Below are 21,567 nucleotides of genomic sequence, written 5' to 3'. Positions count from 1 at the left end.
ATCCCGACTTGTGGGTGTGATCAACCTTAACAACCCGCTAGATCGATCGTAAACTCTCGACATCAACCCGTGGACCAAGCCTGACTCATCAATCACGGAATATCTATTCACCAACACTTTTAAACACGATAATTAATAAGATATTTTGGATATTATAAAGTAGTATACTATGGAAAGAAGCTATACTTTTATTTTACTCTTTTCTTATTCACTTATAATTTTGGAGTATGATCAGGTGAAAGAAAAGGGTAAGTAAAAGAAAAGTCTTGTAATCACTCCATGTCCAATCACAAGCCATAGATAGGTGGGACCTAAAGTGAGAACACGAATTCTGGTCCTTAAAAACTAGGGTTAATCAACAGAAATGAACCGGCTTGGTTCGGTTACACATTCGAGAACTAATCAGACCGGTTCAAGAATTGAGCTCCGTGGTGGTTTAAGAAAACCCGTACCCGTATCTCTGCGGTGGGTCGGTAGTCCTCCGTAGGTCATGGATGCGGCGGCCGCACTTGCTTCTACCGGCGAAGCTTGTGGCGTCGACGCTGCCGTTCTGTTAGCCGGGGACGATTGATTGGGCCCACCGCGGGAGGCTCTTCGTCCGGAATATAAAGACGACGGCACGAATCCGACAAGCCGAGACGAGTTCCTTTCTTGTCAAGAATCCACAAAGCCAGTCTCAGAGGCGGAGGAGCATAGGGGAAGAGACGGGGGCATGTCGTCGTTGGATGAGAGCAAATTCGACTTGAATCTCCAACTCTGGGCTCTCCGGATCCCTCGGGAACACTGCACGTCCGTCGGCCGCCTCCTCCACGGGTAAGTGCCATTTCCATTGAGATATGCTTCTTTCTTCTTTACTAGTTTCATCAGTTTGGAATGGTATGTGGGAACCCAAGAAATAACTCATTTATGAGCTTAAAGAGAGAAAAGAACGAGGAATCACATGGGCCGGCAGGATTGCAAGGCATAAGAACTTTAATTAGGTGGACAAATTTGAAGAAGATTTCTTTTTAGGAATAGCTAAATGAATTATTAGTTATTAAGATGTGAAAATCTAGAACACAGTGTAGCATACAAAGTTAGAGGCCACCTAAGGACGGATCAATTGTTCCTGAAAGGAGTCTACTGTAGAGAATCTTGTTAGAGAAATAAAATGTGACAACGTTCATTAAGAAGACAAGAATTAGGGAATCAATGTCTTTCTTGAGTTTCAATCAATATCGTAAGAGATGATGCATGGTCACTTTGAATTGACACATCACATATGAGGAGAATACAACATTTACATTACTGTTGGTTATTGTCGTTGGTGATACCAAGTCAAGAATAGGAACCTCACAACAATATCTTGCAGTGGATTGCAAGGTTTTCTAGAATGACTTTGTTTCCTCAGTTGAGGTGTTGAATTATATATATATATATATATATATATATATATATATATATATATACACACACACGTGTACATACACACACACACACGTGTGTGTGTGTGTGTGTGGAAAGCTGAGCTGACACATCACATATGAGGATAATGCAGCATATACATTACTGTTGTGTATTACCAGTTTGAGGTCACTCCCTTTAGTAATTAGCCGAGATGGAGCATCCCTGCAAAGTTGGTGAGCCGTTGATAGGACCTACCTAGGTCCATTGGTGTTTATAAAGCCAATAACAATTGTTTATCCACTAGCATAATGTTGTTCTTCTAGTAGATTGATTTTCAAGAAAGTTTTAAATTCCTGGTGTAAATTGAGACATTGAATTTTAACCTAAAAAATTCAGTTTCGGTGTTTTGCCCAGTTTTGTTGATTTATGGTGCTTTTCTACTCAATGTTAGTAGAATGTCTAATCACTAATTTTACAGTGCTCCTCTAAATATAGCCCAATATTATCCTATACGACTATTATGTGGTCTGAATCCTAATGACATACTGCATAAGGGTGGAGTAGTAGTACTGCACCACTGAGGTGGATATTTACACCAATGTTTTTAAAACCGTACCGTACCACCCATTACTGGCAGTATGTACTGGTCTGTCCCGTACCGAGCCATCGGTAGGGTATGGTATTCAAAACTTTGATTTACAGATCCATTTCGGTGGCTTTAAAAATCCATCTTTTATCTCAAAACATGTGTCTTTTTCCATCCTATATTATCTTTCTTTTTCACAGTAGTCTCCTAGTTTTAATTTTAGGTAATTAAGTTGGTTACCAAGTTGAATAGTGGAAACCGAAGTAGAATTTTGGTCTATGTATCACGTTCAAGTCTTACGTTTTTTTTTAGAATTAGGTAAAGAGGAATCCTATAATTGATCAATCTGGAAGCCTCAAGGTTAGCATAAGTAGCCTACCTATTCCTGTGGTACTGAGGTTTCATGTTTAGTAACATGCTCACCTAACTAAGCCAAAACAAAGCTGCTAAAGAATTAATGTACTCAATTTGGCCATATAAATTTCACTAGGCAACCTTTGGTTTCATGACACTATATGACAAGCAAGGACTTAAATATCAATCAACATTACCAGTCTGACCAAGTATTTGGTATCAGACTTATAGTTTGATGCCATTTTTTTAATATTTTGTTTCATTGAATTTAGTTAGCTTGATAAAATACATATACATTCCTTTTTTATTATTATTATATTAACTGATATGGGGCAGTACAGGTTGGTATACCAATCGTTTGCCAAAACTGGTGTCAGTCTGTAATTTAAATTCTTTAAAGGAAGAGACAGAGAGACAAAGAGAGCCAAAATTAAGGACATTTTATTTTGGAATAGTTGTTTGTCCTTTTGTAGTATCTGATATACTTGTCATCCTCTCTACCATTATCCATCGTCATGTAATTTATTGTCTTTTTTGCTTATTTGGGCCAATATCTAGAATGCACCTGCGCTTGCCAATCTGTCTTTCCTCACTTCCAAAGTATGGAAATGTTATCTGTTATCAAATTCCATACTTCTACAGCATGGATGAACTTATCTACTATTTCACAAACTGTACACATTGTTTTTCTTCCATTGCAGATATATGCTGGACAGAGCTCGTATCAAACCCATTGTTGAAGATCCAACTAGTGAGAAAAATCGTTTTGTCATACTCTCTGAAAAGATACAAAATTCTGGTGAGGCTTTATGCCTAAATATTAGAAATTGGTATTTCATACAGCTGTAAAGCTTACAAGCTCTTGTTTATTTCTTGTGTTTATTATTTTTGCAAGTATATCTGCAATAATTATTCGGAGTAACAATAGTCAGGAAAAAATTAAACAAAGGAACTTAGTCGCCTGAAAGTATAGCAATATTTGTTTCTTTAATTTATGCTGTTTCATTATTGTAATTTGAGCATCTTTTTGCATGTATTTCAGCTAACAAACTTATCTTGTTTCTGCTACAGATTTATCTGAAATTCCAAGTCACGTGTTGGATGAACTAAAGGTTCTATGCAACATTGAAGCAGTGACATATTCAATAACACTAGGATATTCTTATTGGGGTGCAGGTTAGTTGCATTTGGCACTCTTCATGTTTAGTCACCTTATTAACTGCAGTTCCTTGCTATGGCTTTTTGCCCTGTTTCGTTGAGGATATACAAACAGTTATGCAATCATGGAAATATTACAATTGTTACAGTCTCATCCTTACATTTAATTTCAGGTTTTCATCCCACCAAATTACATTCTATTAGCGGTTTTCCTAAGACTATGAGAAAAATAAAATTTGGAATGCCTTGTGTAAGAGTTACTCTAGGGGCCACCATGAGGGAAGCATTAAAAACTATAGCCATTTACCACAGCTTGGAGATCTTACTATACTTGAAAATTGCATGGTTGATAATTCATCAACTTTTGTTTTTGCAAAATCTTATACATCTCAAAAGTGAAGATGCTACTTTCTGTAATTAATGTTTGGTCTGTTAATTTTATGGACCTTCTAACGAAAATTTGTACATTACTCACAACTTACTATACTTGAAAATTGCATGGTTGATAATTCATCAACTTTTGTTTTTGCAAAATCTTATACATCTCAAAAGTGAAGATGCTACTTTCTGTAATTAATGTTTGGTCTGTTAATTTTATGGACCTTCTAACGAAAATTTGTACATTACTCACTACCTCATATCTTTGTGCAACCTTTTTTCCCCAAATTTTAGAATGTGACCTAGAAAATTCCTTAATTATGAGACCCACTATTACCTTTTTTATACTCCACCAAAATCAACATCATACCTATACTTCTTCCCAATGTTTTCAATAGGCTTAGGCAAGGCAATTTAAATGAGTGTGACTCAAGCGTGCGCTTGAGCCTAGGCTTTAGATGACTTAGGCGCACGCCTGACCCAATTGAAGTCTGGGTTTGGGTTTTGCTTGCTTGGGTTTAGTTGATTTGAGTTAGTTGGTTTTGCTGAACCAACTAAAGTCTCCCACTCTCACCCCCTCTATCCCTTCATGCGAGCGAAAGAGAGAAAATCTACATCATCATTCATTCCTCTGCCACACACCATCGACTCTCTTCCTCCACCATACACCATCAAACATGGCCTTCCTTGCCCTATGCACCATTGCAGCTGCATTCCGAGGCCAAATGGTAATCATAGCAATGGCGAACAACTTCCTCTCATGGCAAAGGTGACCCTTCGGCAACCGATGGGTGGCTTCCTCACACATAGTGGCCCTTAGGCGACCACAAGTTGCTTCCTCACACACAACGGCCCTTTGATAGTGTTTGCTTCTTGCGGTAACTCTCTTTTTCTTCTTAACATCTCACTCTCCCCCTTTTTCTTCTTCCCCTCCCTCATGCGGTTGCACCCCTCCTCTCGTTGAGTCTCCTTGGGCCCCGAGAACCCCCCTCCCTCCTCCGACCCAATTCCTTCTCCTCCCTCTTGTTCTCTTTGTTGCTTGCCCCTCTCTTTCCTTCTTGTTGTCCCCTCCTTTCTCCTCGTTGTTGCATCTCTCTTCCTTCTCCTCCTCCCTCACAACACCCCTACACAATTGACATTCATCAAACTTCCCCTCCCCCTCCCCCTCCCCGTCCACCCCACCCTTGTTCTCCTCCTACCTGATTCCTCCTCCTCCCTCTTCTCCTTCTCTTTGCTTCTTCCCCCTCTCCTTCTCCCTTGTTGTTCCCTTCCTCTTTCTCCTTCACCGCTGCCCCTTCCCCCTCCCTCCTCCTCCTCCTCTCCTCTTCCTCCTCCCTGATAGCTCCCTTCCCAACTGATAGCCACCAAGCCTCTTCGGACCCCGATAGCCTCCACCTACATAATTCCTCCTACCTCTTCTCAGTAATTATATATATTAATTTTAATATTTGCGAGCACCTCTCTTTGGTCAGGCAAATGCCTAACACCTCAAGCTTTTTGGCACATTGGCACCTTTTAGGGCCCAGCGCTTTTCAAAACACTGCTTCTTCCTCGCATCACCACCACTGTCACTTACCACCCATGGCCTTCTTTCTACCTCCTTTTCAGTAATTCTTGATCATTTCCATTCGTACATTGACCATTTGACCTTACTTGCAAAATTCACACCAATATACACATTTCTTCCAGCCAATGCTATTTCCTGGAAGATACAACCTCTACAACCACTCACAAAATTTCCCTACTTCACCTCCATTGCTACTTCCGCTTCATTAATCTTCATCGCTTCTAACAACTCGAGCTTCTGCCACTTGCAGCACCACCTCCATCTAAATCAATGATGATGCCTTCTACACCCAGTGCATGTTTTTACTCATCATTATCATATTCCTAGTCTCAACCTCCATTATCACATAATACATCACCATTTTGGCCAGTGTATCATCATTATTGCCGACATGGCCTTCTTCTCCTTGTGATCGCACCTAGGCCTTTGCTACAGCCTCCATCGTCTTCTGCACCTACAATGCTACAAGTACTCTTTTTTTTAGGCCATTTCTGTCATCCTAGTAACCTGTTTATTCCAGATGAGGGGTGAACCATCAGGAAAGTAGAATGATACTTTGACATTTTTCATATAGCAATCATATAGGGGACCAAAGGTAAATTTTGAAACCTAGAATGATAAGCTGTTGATAATCTCTGGTTGCCTGACATGCATATTTCAATAATCTGTTTTAAGTCTTTGTTCTCTTGTTGCAGATCATATTTTAAAGCAAATACTACCCTGTGGAATGGAGGTACCAACTTCTTTTGAAACAGTAGTTAAGTTCCTTTTAATATCCATTCACTTATCAAAAAATTCTTTACCTCTTCTATTTTCTAATTCAACCCTTCTATTCGCAATGTCTAATTTGGTAAGGCTTGTTATGTTAACAAAATAGACTTTTTCATTCTACAGGACATGTTGCTCATTTGAATTTGACAGAAGATCAACTTCCTTACAAGGATGTCATCGCAAAGGTTATTTATGATGTATGTCTTACTGAACTTTTTCTTGTATTCATAAGTAAGCTCAGAGTTTCTTGTTTGCATCATACAACAGTAGAGAGCTATATGTCTAAGGAGTTGTAAACATTCACAGTGTCATAAGTTTAGGGGTTATAAATTGTAATCACATATATATATACACACACACTAAACGTCAGCCATTTCAGCACCCTGAAACCCCTCGAGTAGCACAGGGCTAGATGAGGCTCTCGAGTAGAAAGGAAGGTGTTGCCCCATACTTCGCTCGTTGTCCGTTGCTTATCGCTCGTTTGCATGGCCAAAAATGGTATGTTTTGGGTGGTTTTTGGGCCGTTTTCACGTCCTGCGGCGATCGTGATGAGCGGTGCGAAACGTCAGCCATTCTCAGCACCCTGGAAACCCCCGGGTGGCACAAAGCTGGATGGTGCTCTGAGGTATCAGGGAAGGTGCTGCCCCGTGCTTCGCTCGTTGTCCATTGCTCATCGCTCGCTTGCGCGGCCAAAAATAGCCTATTTTAGGCAGTTTTTGGGTCGTTTTCATATGCTGCAGGGACTGCGATGAGTGGTGTGAAACATCAGCCATCTCAGCACCCTAGAACCCCCCAACTGACTTTGTCAAATTCCCAGCTAAGGACCATTCCATTGTTGTAGTCAATCCAGTTCGCAACACCAGCCAACCCCATTGATAGGGTCAAAGTTATCTTCCCAACATGATCCCACCAATAACATTTTCTTATTCTTGCTTAAGCTTGTGGTTGTTTGACAAATTAGGTGCGAATAACACTGTTCTTAAGAAACATCCAAGAAGTGTGCCAATGCTGGAGCTATTTTTTGCTAAATAATCCACTCACTAGTGAGCTAACTAAGATGACCAATAAGTGTTACTGTTCTTAGATTATTTAGGCATAATGTGATGTGAGATAACAGATACAATGCAGAACCACATACTAGTTAGTGTAACTATAACATATCTTTCTTTCTGTTGCACCATACTCGATAGAAGTAAATGCATCAAAAGTCAAATAGGAAAATCTTAACAGTGTAAATATCTAATTGCAAAAATACATAGGTACACCCATATAATGGAGTGGGGCATCATTCTTTTTGTTTTTCTCAACAAAAGAGCAGACTTGCCGGTGGATAATGTTAGATATGATGAATCCTAGAATTGCTGGACTTAGACTATCTGATTAAAGACCATTTCAATTGCAAGTCTTAATATGTACTTTGTATGCTCCTAGGCTGGTGAGCACCATAAAACAGTGAATCCCTGATATATAAGTTGTGTGCATTTAAGTTACATTAGCAAATGTATGATCTGACCTGGATGAACAACTGATACTTGTTTTCAAAAGTAAATTTATTGCTTGTCCTTCCTGCTTTCTACTGGAAATTACTAACTTTAGATTCTTCTCTCTCTCTCTTTCTCATTCTTGGTGTATTTGTGTGTTTCTTCATCTGATCATTTCAAGTGTTGTTATATATGCACAACATGATATTCCAATTGCTTCTTTCCCGTCAATAGGAATTATTTGTGTTGAATGCTAATAGCATCATTTCTTTGATTAATTTGCAAAATTTAAGTTATGATCTGTTTAATCTCTCGTTTATTGCTCCTATATGCAGAAAAACCAGCCAAGAATTCTAACAGTTGTGAATAAAGTTGGAACCATAACAAATGAGTTCCGAGTGCCAACTTTTGAAGTTCTAGCAGGAAAAAATGATATGGTCACTGAAGTAAAGCAGTATGGTGCTACATTTAAACTTGATTATAGCTTGGTCTATTGGAACTCAAGACTTGAACATGAACACACTCGTTTGGTTTCACTGTTCCAGAGAGGAGAGACAATTTGTGATATGTTTGCTGGAATAGGTCCTTTTACCATTCCGGCAGCACAAAAAGGTTGTCTTGTATATGCAAATGACTTAAATCCTGATAGTGTTCATTATCTACGGATTAATGCACAGATTAACAAGGTAGAGGATCGTGTTTATACATATAACATGGATGCAAGGGCTTTCATGCACCATATAATGACAGTGCCCGATTCTGATAGTAAGCAAAAAACTGGAGAAGCTGTTTCAAAGGATGATCATTCTAAGGAATTAGCAACCAACGAAAAAGAAGGTATGGAGACTGGAAGAATTGATAACTAAGTCAAAAGATGTGCATGTTTTTCCTGCTACACTCATACAATAACTGTTAACCCATTGTAGTTGTTACCCAAGAAATGCTGAATGCTGGAAAAGATCATCAAGATTCTCTAAATGGTTCATCTGTAAAAGAAAACACTGCTGTTAAAAGACAGCTGGACAAGGCTGGCAATGGTATGTTTGCCGAATGTGCATGAGTATTCTTCATTTAAATTCAGCATAGAAATTTTTATGTTAAATAACTCCATGTTCCTGCTACAACAGTCCCTGTCCAACCTGTCAAACTGGTGTCAATATTAAAACAGAATTTATTACTTTTCTACTGAACTTAGACTAATAGAACTGCATAGTAAACTCTGTATCGTTATATGTTGGACTCTTATTGTTAATATTTAGTTTTCAGAATACTGTGGAGATTTTGATAAATATTGCTATAGAGAAACAACAGTGGAAATTTTTTCTATTGGCAATTTGCCTGTAATTAGAAAACATCTCATATGAAAATACTTTTTTTCATGTAGATTGGATAAATCTAATTCGTTTTGCCTGTACATAGTAAGCACACAAGTTTGACAAACTGTCACGACCTTAGCTGGAATTGCCTAAGGCGTGCGGCACCCTTGCGGCCAAAGACGCGAACTTAGCTTGCGTTGCCTAAGTCGCGAGTCACCCGTGTGGCAAAGACGCGAACTTAGCTTGCGTTGCCTAAGTCGCGCTTCGCCCTTGCGATCTTGCTCCGCAAGGATCAGCCCACTTTGTAACCTCTCGCAGGTCCCGAAGGACCTGTAAAAGAGAAAGAGAGTTAGATCGAAAGAACGAGCAACGGACAAGTCCCGAAGTCTCGCGAAAAGGAAAGCTTTACAAGCAATTCGTCGAACACCTTGTGTGCACAAGAGAAAAGAGGGAGAGGGAGAAAAACAAGGCTTTCAAGGATGAACGAACAGCTGCAAGCCCACAAACAGCCGCTCACCTGGTCCCGGGCGCAAAACTAAGTTCCCGTAAAGGTCACGTGCGAACTTGCGAAAGAGTGTTCAATGCCCGGTATATAACCGAAGCCCCATCCAGCCATGTGCCACCCGGGGGGTTCCTGGGGTCTGAGATGGCTGACATTTTGGTGAGCGGAGGCAGCTCTCCGCTCACCTCCCACGGCACGCGAAAACGGAGCTGTTTTGGGCTGTTTTGGGGCTGTTTTGCTCGGTTCGGTGAGCGGTCGCTTTGCAACGCTGCAACTTGTTCGAACTTACATATTTACAAGCAAAATGACCCAAAACCATAAGAAAACAGGCTGCCAAGCAGCTGTACATGCAGGTGTGAGCGACGAACGGTTCGTTGAACGGAGTTGTTGCGGGTGCACGACGACCGTTCGTGACATTCTCCCCCACTTAAACTGTCGACGCCCTCGTCGACGCTTGTTGGTAGTTGTTGATGACTTCTTCTTCATGTCGTAGGGCGTCTTCAGGCTCCCAACTGGCTTCAGTTCGGGGAAGCTTTCGCCACTTCACCAAGTACTCTGTTTGCTCCGCTCCGTTGGGTAGCTTTATCTTGCGATCCGCCAGAATGGTTTCCACTCGCTTCTCGTAGGAGGCTGTGATGGGAGGTAGCCGAGTTGGAACACTTCGAGAAGCATCTTGCGGATCCGAATGGTAGGCCTTCAGGTTGCTGGCGTGAAGAACGTTGTGAATTTTGAACCACGCCGGCAGTTGCAACTTGTAAGAAACATTGCCTACCCTGCTGATAATTGGGAAGGGCCCTTCATACTTACGCACCAATCCTTTGTAAACTCTGTTCCTGAAGAATTGGAGTGATGCTGGTTGGAGCTTTACCAACACCAAATCGCCAACTTTGAACTCTTGCGGTCGCCTTCCCAAGTCGGCCCACTTCTTCATCCTCTTTGCCGCCTTCTCCAAGTAAGCCCGCGCAATATCTGCATTTCGATGCCACTCCTTTGCGAAATGATAGGCTGAAGGACTACTTCCAGTATACCCAATTGCCATGGTGTGCGGAGTCGACGGTTGTTGTCCTGTGATAATTTTGAAGGGGCTCTTGTTGGACGCAGAGCTCCCCTGCAAGTTGTAGGAGAATTGGGCAATGTCCAACAGCTTCACCCAATCTCGTTGATTGGCACTCACGTAGTGCCGGAGATATTGCTCCAAGAGCGAATTTATTCTTTCAGTCTGGCCATCCGTCTGGGGGTGGAGGCTTGTAGAGAAGTATAACTTTGACCCCAACAATTTGAATAGCTCGGTCCAGAATCATCCCAGGAACCGAGCGTCTCGATCACTAATGATATTGTGTGGGACTCCCCAATACTTCACTACACCCTTCATCATCAGTCTGGCCGCCTCTTCAGCTGAACAGTGTAGGGGAGCAGCAATGAAAGTTGCATACTTTGAAAACTGATCGACCACCACGAGTATCGATCCAAGTCCCCCTACAGGTGGCAAGCTTGATATGAAGTCTAAGGAAATGCTCTCCCATGGCCTTTCTGGTACGGGCAACGGCTCCAAGAGTCCCATCGGCTTCCGCTTCTCCACCTTGTCTTGTTGGCAAGTAAGGCATGTTCGAACATACTCCTCCACATCAATCCCCATCTTTGGCCAGTAGAAGGCCCTCTCCACGAGAGCCAATGTTCTGTGAATGCCGGGGTGTCCAGCCCAAAGGGAATCGTGACACTCTTTTAAGAGTTCACGCCTTAGATTGTCCACTCGGGGAACATAAACCCTCTTCCCTTTTGTGTAAACAAGTCCCTCCTGGACCCAAAATCGTCGTGCCTTGCCTTCTTTGATGAGCTGCATCAGGATAACTGCCTGGGGATCACTATACAGTCCATCTCTGATTCGGGAAAGGAAGTTGGAGTGTAACTGACTGGCTTGGCCTCCGCCCTCCAGTTGTGCAGCATTCACGCATTCCACTTTCCGACTCAGCGCATCGGCCACGACATTCGCCTTCCCGGGCTTGTATTCCATTGCCATATCAAATTCAGCCAGGAAGTCCTGCCACCATGCCTGCTTTGGGGAGAGCTTCTTCTGAGTTTGGAAATAGCTCAGGGCGATGTTGTCTGCCCTCAGCACAAATCGCGACCCGAGGAGGTAGTGTCGCCAAACTCGTAGGCAGTGGATCACCGCTGTCATCTCCTTCTCATGCACTGGATACCGCCTCTCGGTCTCGTTGAGTTTGCGGCTCTCGTAGGCCACCGGATGACCTTCTTGCATGAGTACTCCACCAATAACAAAGTTCGAAGCATCTATATGGACTTCAAAGGGCTCTCCATAGTTTGGCAATTTGAGCATTGGTTCTTCCAGAACAGCAGCCTTCAGATCTTGGAATGCTACCTCACATTTGTCAGACCACTTCCAAGGCTGCTCCTTCTTTAGCAACTCCGTCAGGGGGGTTGCCCGCTTCGAATATCCCACAATGAAGCGTCGGTAGTAGTTGACGAAGCCAAGGAAGGATCTCAACTCTGGCACCTTCTTTGGAGTTCGCCATTCCGCAACTGCTTGCACCTTCGACTTGTCCATCCGAATGAAGCCATCACCGATTCGATGCCCCAAGAATAGGATCTCAGTTTGAGCAAAGTAGCATTTCTCCCTTTTTACGAACAAAGTGTTCTCCCTGAGAACCCTGAAAATCGTCCGAAGGTGCTTGACGTGCTCCTCGAGCGTTTGGCTGTAGACGACGATATCGTCCAAGTAGACGACCACGAACTTATCCAAATACTCCTTGAATAGCTGGTTCATGAGAGTACAGAATGTGGCCGGAGCGTTGGTTAAGCCGAAAGGCATCACCAAGAACTCAAACGCTCCATACCTGGTCACACAGGTAGTCTTCGCTTCGTCGCCTTTAGCAATGCGCACCTGCCAATACCCCGACCGAAGGTCGAGTTTTGAGAAATACTTGGCCTTGCCCAGTTGGTCGAACAAGTCCGCGATGAGCGGGATGGGATACTTGTTCTTCACCATTACTTTGTTGAGGGCTCGATAGTCGACGCATAATCGGAGGCTCCCATCTTGTTTCTTCTGGAAGAGAACTGGAGCTCCGAAAGGTGCTTTTGAGCTGCGGATGAGACCACCGCTTAGCAGTTCACCTAACTGCTTTCTGAGTTCTGCCAACTCTGGCGGGGGCATGCGATAGGGTGGTCTCGCTGGAGGCTTCACTCCTGGCTCCAGCTCGATACTGTGATCCACGCCTCTGCGTGGTGGAAGAGTCTTCGGCAACTCGGGTGGCATAACGTCTTTGAACTCCTTCAGGACGTTCGCCACCACAGTAGGTTCTTGAATGGCCTCTTCGTTGAGTGGCTCTAGCTTCATAGCAGCCACGAATGTCAGTTCGCCTTTTCGCACCCCTTTCTTCAATTGTAATGCCGAAATATGTTGGGGCTCCTTGGTTCCTCTCTGAGAGACGGGAACCACGCAGGGGTCATCGTCTCCCATCATACATAGGGAGTTCAAGAACGACATCGGCACCAACTTCGCCGCGTGCATAAACTCCATTCCAAGAATCACTTGGAAGTCGTCCAGTGGCACGGCCATCATGTTGGTGTTTCCGCTCCAAGTCCCGATTTTGATAGGAACACCCTTCGCCAACCCGGAGATTCGCCTGACCTCCGAGTTCATCGCTTTCATTCGGCTTGGGCTCTTCTCCAAGGTCAACCCAAGTCGCTGTGCTTCGCGATCGGCTATGAAGTTGTGGGTAGCGCCCGTATCCACCATTGCACGGGTCGTTTGGCCATTTAGCTTAATGTCCACATACATCAGCTCGCTACTTCCTGCTTTTTGTGCCTTCGTCTTCATGTTCTCCCCCACTTGACCCCGCATAGCGTTCAGCAAACGCATTGCTCCCATTCGGGGTCCTTGCGACTCCTCATCGTCGCTGCTGGATTCAGAACTGCTTGAGCTAAGGGCGACGGCTTTGCCCTTGTCCGATCGGGGAGGGTGGATGGAAGCCGTCAATGCATTGAGTGCTTGTTTTTGTGGGCACTCCTTTACCATGTGTGGTCCTCCGCACAAGAAGCATCCTCCAGGTTTTGAGGCCTTGCCTTTCGGGTTCGGCCCTTTGTGGGAGCTCTTCTTCTTCTGTTCGCCCCCGAGCTCCGTCCCTCGAGAATGTTTTGGAGGGCGATTGCCTGAAGACTGTTTCCTTCTCGCTGGGTCTTCAGAGGAAACAAAGTCGGTAAGCCTTTCTGCAGCTGCAATTGCCCCGACTACATAGGTAACATTCCTTCGATTCAACTCCTGTTGAGCCCATGGTTTCAAACCATCAAGGAAGCTGAACAACTTGTCCTTCTCAGACATGTCCTGTATGTCCAGCATTAGTGCAGAAAACTGCTTCACATAGTCTCGGATGGTGGTACTTTGGCGGAGTTGTCTCAACTTCCTTCTTGCGACGAACTCTGTGTTCTCCGGTAGGAACTAAGTTCTCAACTCCCGCTTCAAGTCTTCCCATGTGTCGACTCGACACCGACCTTGTTGGATTTCCTCCCAACAAGTTCGCCACCAAAGTTTCGCATCTCCATTCAGATACATTGTTGCTATAGAAACTTTGGTATCTTCAGAATCGGGCCTTGTAGCTCGGAAGTATCGCTCCATGTCGAACATAAAGTTCTCGAGCTCCTTGGCATCTCTGGCCCCTCCATATCCATGGGGCTCAGGTGCCCTCAAATTTTGTGGCGGTGCAGCGCGAGTGTTGCCTCCTCCCGCATTTAGCGTTCTTGTAAGCATGGCCACCTTTGCGGTGAGTTCCGCCACAACATCTTGTAAGTGCTGCACGGAGTCCTTGGTGTCATCAGACAGTCGGTCGACTAGGGCCTCGACCTTGTCGATCCTGGACTCCGCTTCCTCTTGCGAGCTCTCTACCCCAACAAGTCTTTGTTGGCCATGGTAGAGTTCCTCCATGCTCGCTTCCAGAACATCCAGGCGGGTTTCCGCTGTCGTGAGTCTCTCCTTATGACTCTTTTTCCCAGTTAGCGCACCAGATTGCGCTTCCTCCGCTCGCGGAGAGTTGCCAACTTCTCGCTCATCCTGTTCGCTGCCGCGATCCTCGTGAGCGGCTCCAACAGCATGAGAGCGAGTGTGCACATGCAGCCCACCTGCGGCTGCTTGGGGCAAGGGTCCGGCTTGCCCCGTCTTGCTTGATTCGCCACGATGCTTTGCCATGGCGAAGTTGCGAAGTTCGTTCGCTGTTCGATCGAAGAGCTTGCCCGCTCTGATACCACACTGTCACGACCTTAGCTGGAATTGCCTAAGGCGTGCGGCACCCTTGCGGCCAAAGACGCGAACTTAGCTTGCGTTGCCTAAGTCGCGAGTCACCCGTGTGGCAAAGACGCGAACTTAGCTTGCGTTGTCTAAGTCGCGCTTCGCCCTTGCGATCTTGCTCCACAAGGATCAGCCCACTTTGTAACCTCTCGCAGGTCCCGAAGGACCTGTAAAAGAGAAAGAGAGTTAGATCGAAAGAACGAGCAACGGACAAGTCCCGAAGTCTCGCGAAAAGGAAAGCTTTACAAGCAATTCGTCGAACACTTTGTGTGCACAAGAGAAAAGAGGGAGAGGGAGAAAAACAAGGCTTTCAAGGATGAACGAACAGCTGCAAGCCCACAAACAGTCGCTCACCTGGTCCCGGGCGCAAAACCAAGTTCCCGTAAAGGTCACGTGCGAACTTGCGAAAGAGTATTCAACGCCCGGTATATAACCGAAGCCCCATCCAGCCATGTGCCACCCGGGGGGTTCCTGGGGTCTGAGATGGCTGACATTTTGGTGAGCGGAGGCAGCTCTCCGCTCACCTCCCGCGGCATGCGAAAACGGAGCTGTTTTGGGCTGTTTTGGGGCTGTTTTGCTCGGTTCGGTGAGCGGTCGCTTTGCAACGCTGCAGCTTGTTCGAACTTACATATTTACAAGCAAAATGACCCAAAACCATAAGAAAACAGGCTGCCAAGCAGCTGTACATGCAGGTGTGAGCGACGAACGGTTCGTTGAACGGAGTTGTTGCGGGTGCGCGACGACCGTTCGTGACAAAACGTTACCTCAAGAGCAGTCTAATTAAGGAGACCCTTTCTGAGGAGTCTAGTCACACGTCTGCTTGCCTGACTTCTGGCATCTTGTGTATGTTATAATGTGACTTCTGGAAATTACAATTGAGAAATATTTACCATCCAATTGGCTTTCTGATTCTTGTTATATTATTATGGTTTCTTCTTCGGATGAAATTGCTAAGGTGGACTTGTAAATGCAGTGTTTCAGGGAAATGGGAATACCAACAAGAGAATCAGAGGCTTCCATTTAACAGTGTCTAGGCCATGGGAGCATGTTGACCATGTAATCATGAATCTTCCAGCTTCTGCTTTGGAATTTTTAGGTGAACTTTTGTTATTATCATTTTCCCTGGAATCTGAATGCAATGTTTTGGCCAGTTAGCATATACAGAATGTTGTAAGGTGCTGTACCATTCCAGGTGCAGTGATTCAAATTTTCGAGTAACAAATGTGTATCTACATTGGTTGTCTAATATATTTTACCTCCATCTCTGTGACGAAGACACCTGAACCTATTTGGGTTCTGTATCAAGTTGTGTAATCATCAAAGATTTTTCTCCTCTTACCATTAATCAAAGTTATCATAATTAGTTTTTTGTTTTAAATGGCTTATTCAAATAAAGCAAAATGCTAATTATGACAATCTAACTAATGGTAAGAGGAGAAAAATCTCCAACAATTACAAGTTGATAGATCCTCAATGGCTCATGTGGTTCCTAGGCAGCTATTTCTTTATCTAGGTTTATTTCTAATGAATTTATCATTGTTATATCTAATAAGGTTACTGTTACTTGGTATATTGTTCACTTGGATTATATCTATTTGGTTACATGTGAAACATGACAAATGTATGACGAGTTTTGTTGTAATCATCTTGAGTTATGGTTGATGACCAAACAGATGTCTTTAAGGGCCTCATTCAAAGAGAACACTGGAGGGGGTCTTTACCTTGGATACACTGCTATTGCTTCATCCGATCAACTGAAACCAAAGGATCAATATTATCTGTGAGTCCTCTCCCACATGTTACAGATAATCTCATATTGTTTGTGCTCTTGTACTTTGTGTAAGCTAATTCTGAAAACATTCCAATAGATTATTTTGTTTTCAAATTAAATAAACTAAAATATCTTTTCTTTCTTATTTGTCCTCAAAGCTCAGGATATTAGCTCTCTCAAAGGCTTAATCATTCGAAGTCTACACTACAGTTTACATCAGACATCTTAATCAAGCCATAAAGGGGCTTGTAGGTCAAAACTCAGTATTTCTTTAGTGTTTCCATGCTATTTATGTTCACTTTTATGTAATCATGCAAATAAGGAACAAAGGAAGTAACTAACTTTTAGTTATATAAGAAAGTTACAGTCAAGGGATCTACATAGATGGAGCTGTATCCAGTTGTATTGTGAAGCTAAGGTTGTTCGATAGATCTTGGAACTGCATAAACCTGTGTGCTTATCGTTTGTAGTATTAGACCAGTTTCACTTGGCTCTTTCCAAATTTTACTGCATGATATGTGAAGTTCTTGTCCTATTGTCATTTTTATCTTGTAGTCCTTCGGACATGACTTTTGGTAATCATATCATATAGTTTTGATCTTGGCACAATGATAGGTAAACAAAGGTTTTTAAACTCGATAACAGTAACTTAATTGTGTCCATCTTTAGCCAAAGACCAAATATATCTTTGGGGTTCAAGGACTGGCATGCTATGCATGTGCAGGTCAATGACTGTGTGATACATTCCATAATGTGTCACTACTGATTATGTTATCAGGCCTGTGCATGAAATGTATTCCGAGTTGTATGTTTGGCTGTCACCTTTACGTTTGATTTTGGGGATTGGGATGGTGATCGAGCCACTCATCCAGAAAATAAAAAAGTTGGATTGAGATTGATCTTGGCAAATTTCAGTTGGTTCTTATTGATCTCAGGTGGATTCTAAACCTTAAAATCTAATAATTCAAAATCTGATAGCTGATCCTAAGACATCATCTTGATTCAACCTTGGATATACATGTATATATAGAAGTTGTGAAATAAAGATCTAAATTTGGTTTATAATTCTGTTTGACATAATCGTAAATCTACGGTAACCAAGAAAAATGATATATCGAGGAAAAGCTTTGCTGGTACATGTATACAAAATCAAATGTTACATCAGGAGCAAATTTTTAGGAAATTATAGTTCTCAGCCATAAAAAGCTTTAGGGAAGAGTTCAGTTAAGCAACAAATAAGATGTCAAGTGAGTGTTCCTTAGAACTACTTTGGCTTCATGTTAGGGAGGACCGCCATAGAATTTTAACTTTTTCCTAATGGACAGTTGATAAAAGGGACATCAAGAAAAGTAGAAAGGATTGCATAATTTGTGTTCACTTGAAAGTTCATCATAAAATATGTTGCATTTTAGAAAGTAAGAAAGCCTGGAAAGATTCTTTAATTTGATTTAGAATGTTTATAATGGAACAGTTTGTATATGGATGATAATATGATATAGGGTGAGACAGTTGACCTTTTGATTACTGCATGTTGCACTGCACAACAGATTAATCTCTTATCTGTTTGCTTTATTAGTGGATGAATCTAATGCTCTTATTCAAAATAAGTTTCATAGTGTATATCTGCTGCTAATATTATTTGATTAATGGGAGGATCTAAATTCACAAATGTCAAACACAGCTGATTCTGATATATCAATGAAAAGCAGCAGCAGATTCTATTAACATAAAGCATGATTTGATTCATTGATCTCAAAGAAAGCTAAAAAGGGCGAGTTCCACCATTATCTGAAAAATATTTGAAGTGGATGAAAAATTGAAGTTCAGAAAATTCAGAAAGCAAAAGCCTTTGGTCTCTTTTCTCGGCATTGAACAAGAATATAAAGCTCAAAAGTATTTTTTTTCTCATGTATTATTAAAGCAAACCATTTAATATAGTTCTTATATTGACCATATTGAGGTGCACAATGCATGCCATATTTTCTTGGCATGGAGTTCCATTTGGTGCTACAGTTGTATTCACACCCCCTTTCATCAAAGTTGGCTTGTGTTGGTTGGTGCAAAGCCCATGATGTACTGAGTATGTTGCTGCAGGGACATACTGATAACTTCAAATCCTTGGTTTAGCCTTCGGATTGGTGGTTATCGAGAGAGGGGGCAGAAGCTAAGAGGACTTGGTCAAAAATAATAGTGAAAAATGTGACGAGCCTTGGGTTGTCTTCCGATGTAGCTATCAAAAAAGCTACATTGAGATAATCTTTGTGTCTAAACGAGAGCATTGCCTTTTTGCTGCCATTATATGATTTGCCTATGTTAGCATTCCTGGAATTGTATAATTTCTTATATCTTATACAATACATTTGCATTATGTTTGTTTTCGTTTTTATTCAACATGTTGAAAGCAATCTTCCGGTTATTTCAATTCTTTGTTTGAAATGGATGGCCAATCTACAGTAACAGTAGCATTGTTTCTGTTTCCTAAAGATCCCTCCCAAATTGTTGCAGTAACAGTTTCTGTGATTGTCTCATTTAGCAATTCTGTAAGTTTTTATCTCTCTCTTTTGCAGAAAGCAGAGTCTCTTTTGAGTACTAAGATAACAGACCCAATTTTCCATCGGGTTAGAGATGTTGCCCCCAACAAGGTACAAACAAACATTATTTATTTTTCTGAATATAGCTGTTGAGGTTATGGAAGATTGGAATTAAAAAGATCAGGCTTTCATGTATGTTGTTTTCAATGCCAGTTCTTATTGTGGTCAGTGGTCACATAACCTAGGCAACCTAGGGCACCAGACCTAGCATAGGCCATAGAGTCAAAGTAATTAGTAACATGCTCTAATTACTGTGATGACCTTTAATTATCAGAAGTTAAATCTTCCATTATTTATTTTCTTTTATCCTGTCGATCATATTTATATATGATAACCTGCAAAGAGCCTGATAGTTTTCCTCGTCTTTTGCATTATATTTGAATTGATGACCTTTTCTCCCTATTTTTTATGTTTTCAGGCTATGTTTTGTTTAAGCTTCAAGCTACCAATAGAGACCTGTTTCCGAGCTGTTAATAATGTTGGTGCTGAATGAAAGTTCTATATGGAAAAAAACTACATAACAGGTCAACTCTGTCGGATATATATCTGTGTTGAAACGAAAGGTTGAGGTTGAGAACTATACGCAGTCTTACAATGTCGGATGTATCTTTGAGTAACTACTATGATTGGAAAACCATGAATTCTAACTTCGACATGAGGATATCACTTCTGATTTAGTGTTTTCTTTTGTGTGAATTGAGCGAGGAAAGACAGACATGACATGTTTCTGTGATTTTGAAACTTGGAGAAGCAGACATGACATGTTTCTGTGACTTCGAAACTTGTAGAGCTCAAGAATTACTCTTGCACATGATAGAAACTATTTTCTTATCTACATTGTGCAGAGCAAGATATTGAAATCATAATTGATGGGTTGTATCAATGTGAGGACTTGTTCAAGAGCATCTGTTAGTGCATCAGGGATAAAGCAGGAAGGATCCCATATGTTATTTTATGTCACCAGGAGACAACATATGTATCTTAATACAGTGTAACTCATCCAGGAAGTTCCTAGTTTTTTTAGATTTTTGTTTTTTTTAAGAGCTTCTTGGAGGAGAGAAACAAGAAATCTCTTAATTCACATTATGAACTTTTAAACCACTGATTGTTTTAATCGTCCTGTGTTAGTCTGAAGTCGGAATTCATTATATTTTTGGTTTATCTCATGTTAGAGTGAATCTGTTGAAACGTTTCATGCGCCACGTCTCCATTTCATGTTTCGATCTGCATTGCTTTGCACAATGCCATGAAACAAGAAATAATGTGGCACATGAGATGTCTAATAGATGCACTCATGAACTTTTTTGCTTTTCGATATCAACAATGTATGGTCAAGAATCATTATGCAGCACACCATGTGGGGAGATCCTGCTCCATGGAATTGCCCTGATTGCTTACACAGTCTATCACCAACAGAGACAGTTGCCATTGGCGAAAACATGAGGAGTCAATTTTACTTGGTTCTGGCTTTATCACTCATGGTTCATATGCAGCTTCATCACAACCTAATCTTAGAAACTCTAGATGTATCTAGATGCCCACAGTGAGAAGCTTTGATTGAGTAATAGAAGATGCAGACGACGACATGTAATAAAGGAATCCCTCCAGATATCCCTACTTTTTTCCACCATTTGAACACGTGCTACAAGGAAATAAAACACCGTAGAAGTTAAAAGTAGAAGTTCCTGGTATTCTTAGTTTCTATATTAGGACCACATAGGCTGCACCTAAGGTCAGTAAGGGGTCTTATATCACTTTGAAGATGGTCAACTTTTTCTGCTTCACACCATAACCACAAAGATGGTTGACTTCTTAATCCCTCCCACCAATCTCGTTACCATTCTTTTGCTCGTGGTCTTAGATACCAACTTAATTGCAACCGAATCTTAGAAACTCTGGATTTATCTGACCAAAATGAGAATCTTTGATTGAGCTAATGGAATATGCGTTGTAGAAGATGAGTCCCTTCGAGTATTTGGACTTTCCACAATGTGAACACATGTTATAAATGAATAAAAAGTAACTGTGTGTGTGTGGAAATTCCAAGTATCTATCTTCTATAGAAGGACAGCGTAGGCCGCTCGAAAGTTCATCTACGGGTCTTATAGCACTTTGAGGATGGTCAATTTTAGCCAATTCGTACTATAACCACAGAGATGGTCAATTTTCCAATCTCTAGTTGCCATTCTTTTGGCCTCTTCTTGGGAACCTACAATCAATAAGGAAAGTTCAAGCTAGGTGGACAAGTCGGATTCCTAGAGTGCCTTGTTCTTTGTCCACATTCTACTTCCTATCGCAATCTCACTCGAAGAACCGGCACAAGGGACAGAGGAAGGCTCCGTGTTCTTCAGCTACCCAACCACCCCAGAGGGCATGGCTGGGGTTGTCTCATTGGTTGTTGACAAGGGGG

The 21,567-nt window shown here is 42.2% G+C and overlaps 1 protein-coding gene across 1 annotated transcript; it reads left to right on the top strand.

Annotated features, from left to right (window-relative positions):
• The first annotated feature begins 441 nt into the window (after window positions 1–441).
• On the top strand, window positions 442–20,271 carry LOC135614412 (tRNA (guanine(37)-N1)-methyltransferase 1-like). The gene is made up of 11 exons (XM_065111769.1): window positions 442–813; window positions 3,028–3,125; window positions 3,398–3,502; window positions 6,125–6,191; window positions 6,307–6,397; window positions 8,017–8,518; window positions 8,608–8,718; window positions 15,769–15,891; window positions 16,469–16,575; window positions 19,134–19,208; window positions 19,576–20,271. Exons 1-11 carry the CDS (start codon window positions 713–715, stop codon window positions 19,648–19,650), a joined length of 1,455 nt encoding a protein of 484 aa, XP_064967841.1. The 5' UTR covers window positions 442–712; the 3' UTR covers window positions 19,651–20,271.
• The last annotated feature ends 1,296 nt before the right edge of the window (window positions 20,272–21,567 follow it).

The sequence above is a fragment of the Musa acuminata genome, chromosome BXJ2-6 (assembly GCF_036884655.1).
Source record: "Musa acuminata AAA Group cultivar baxijiao chromosome BXJ2-6, Cavendish_Baxijiao_AAA, whole genome shotgun sequence".
NCBI classification, from domain to species: domain Eukaryota; kingdom Viridiplantae; phylum Streptophyta; class Magnoliopsida; order Zingiberales; family Musaceae; genus Musa; species Musa acuminata.
This window is presented reverse-complemented; position numbering and strand designations above follow the sequence as displayed.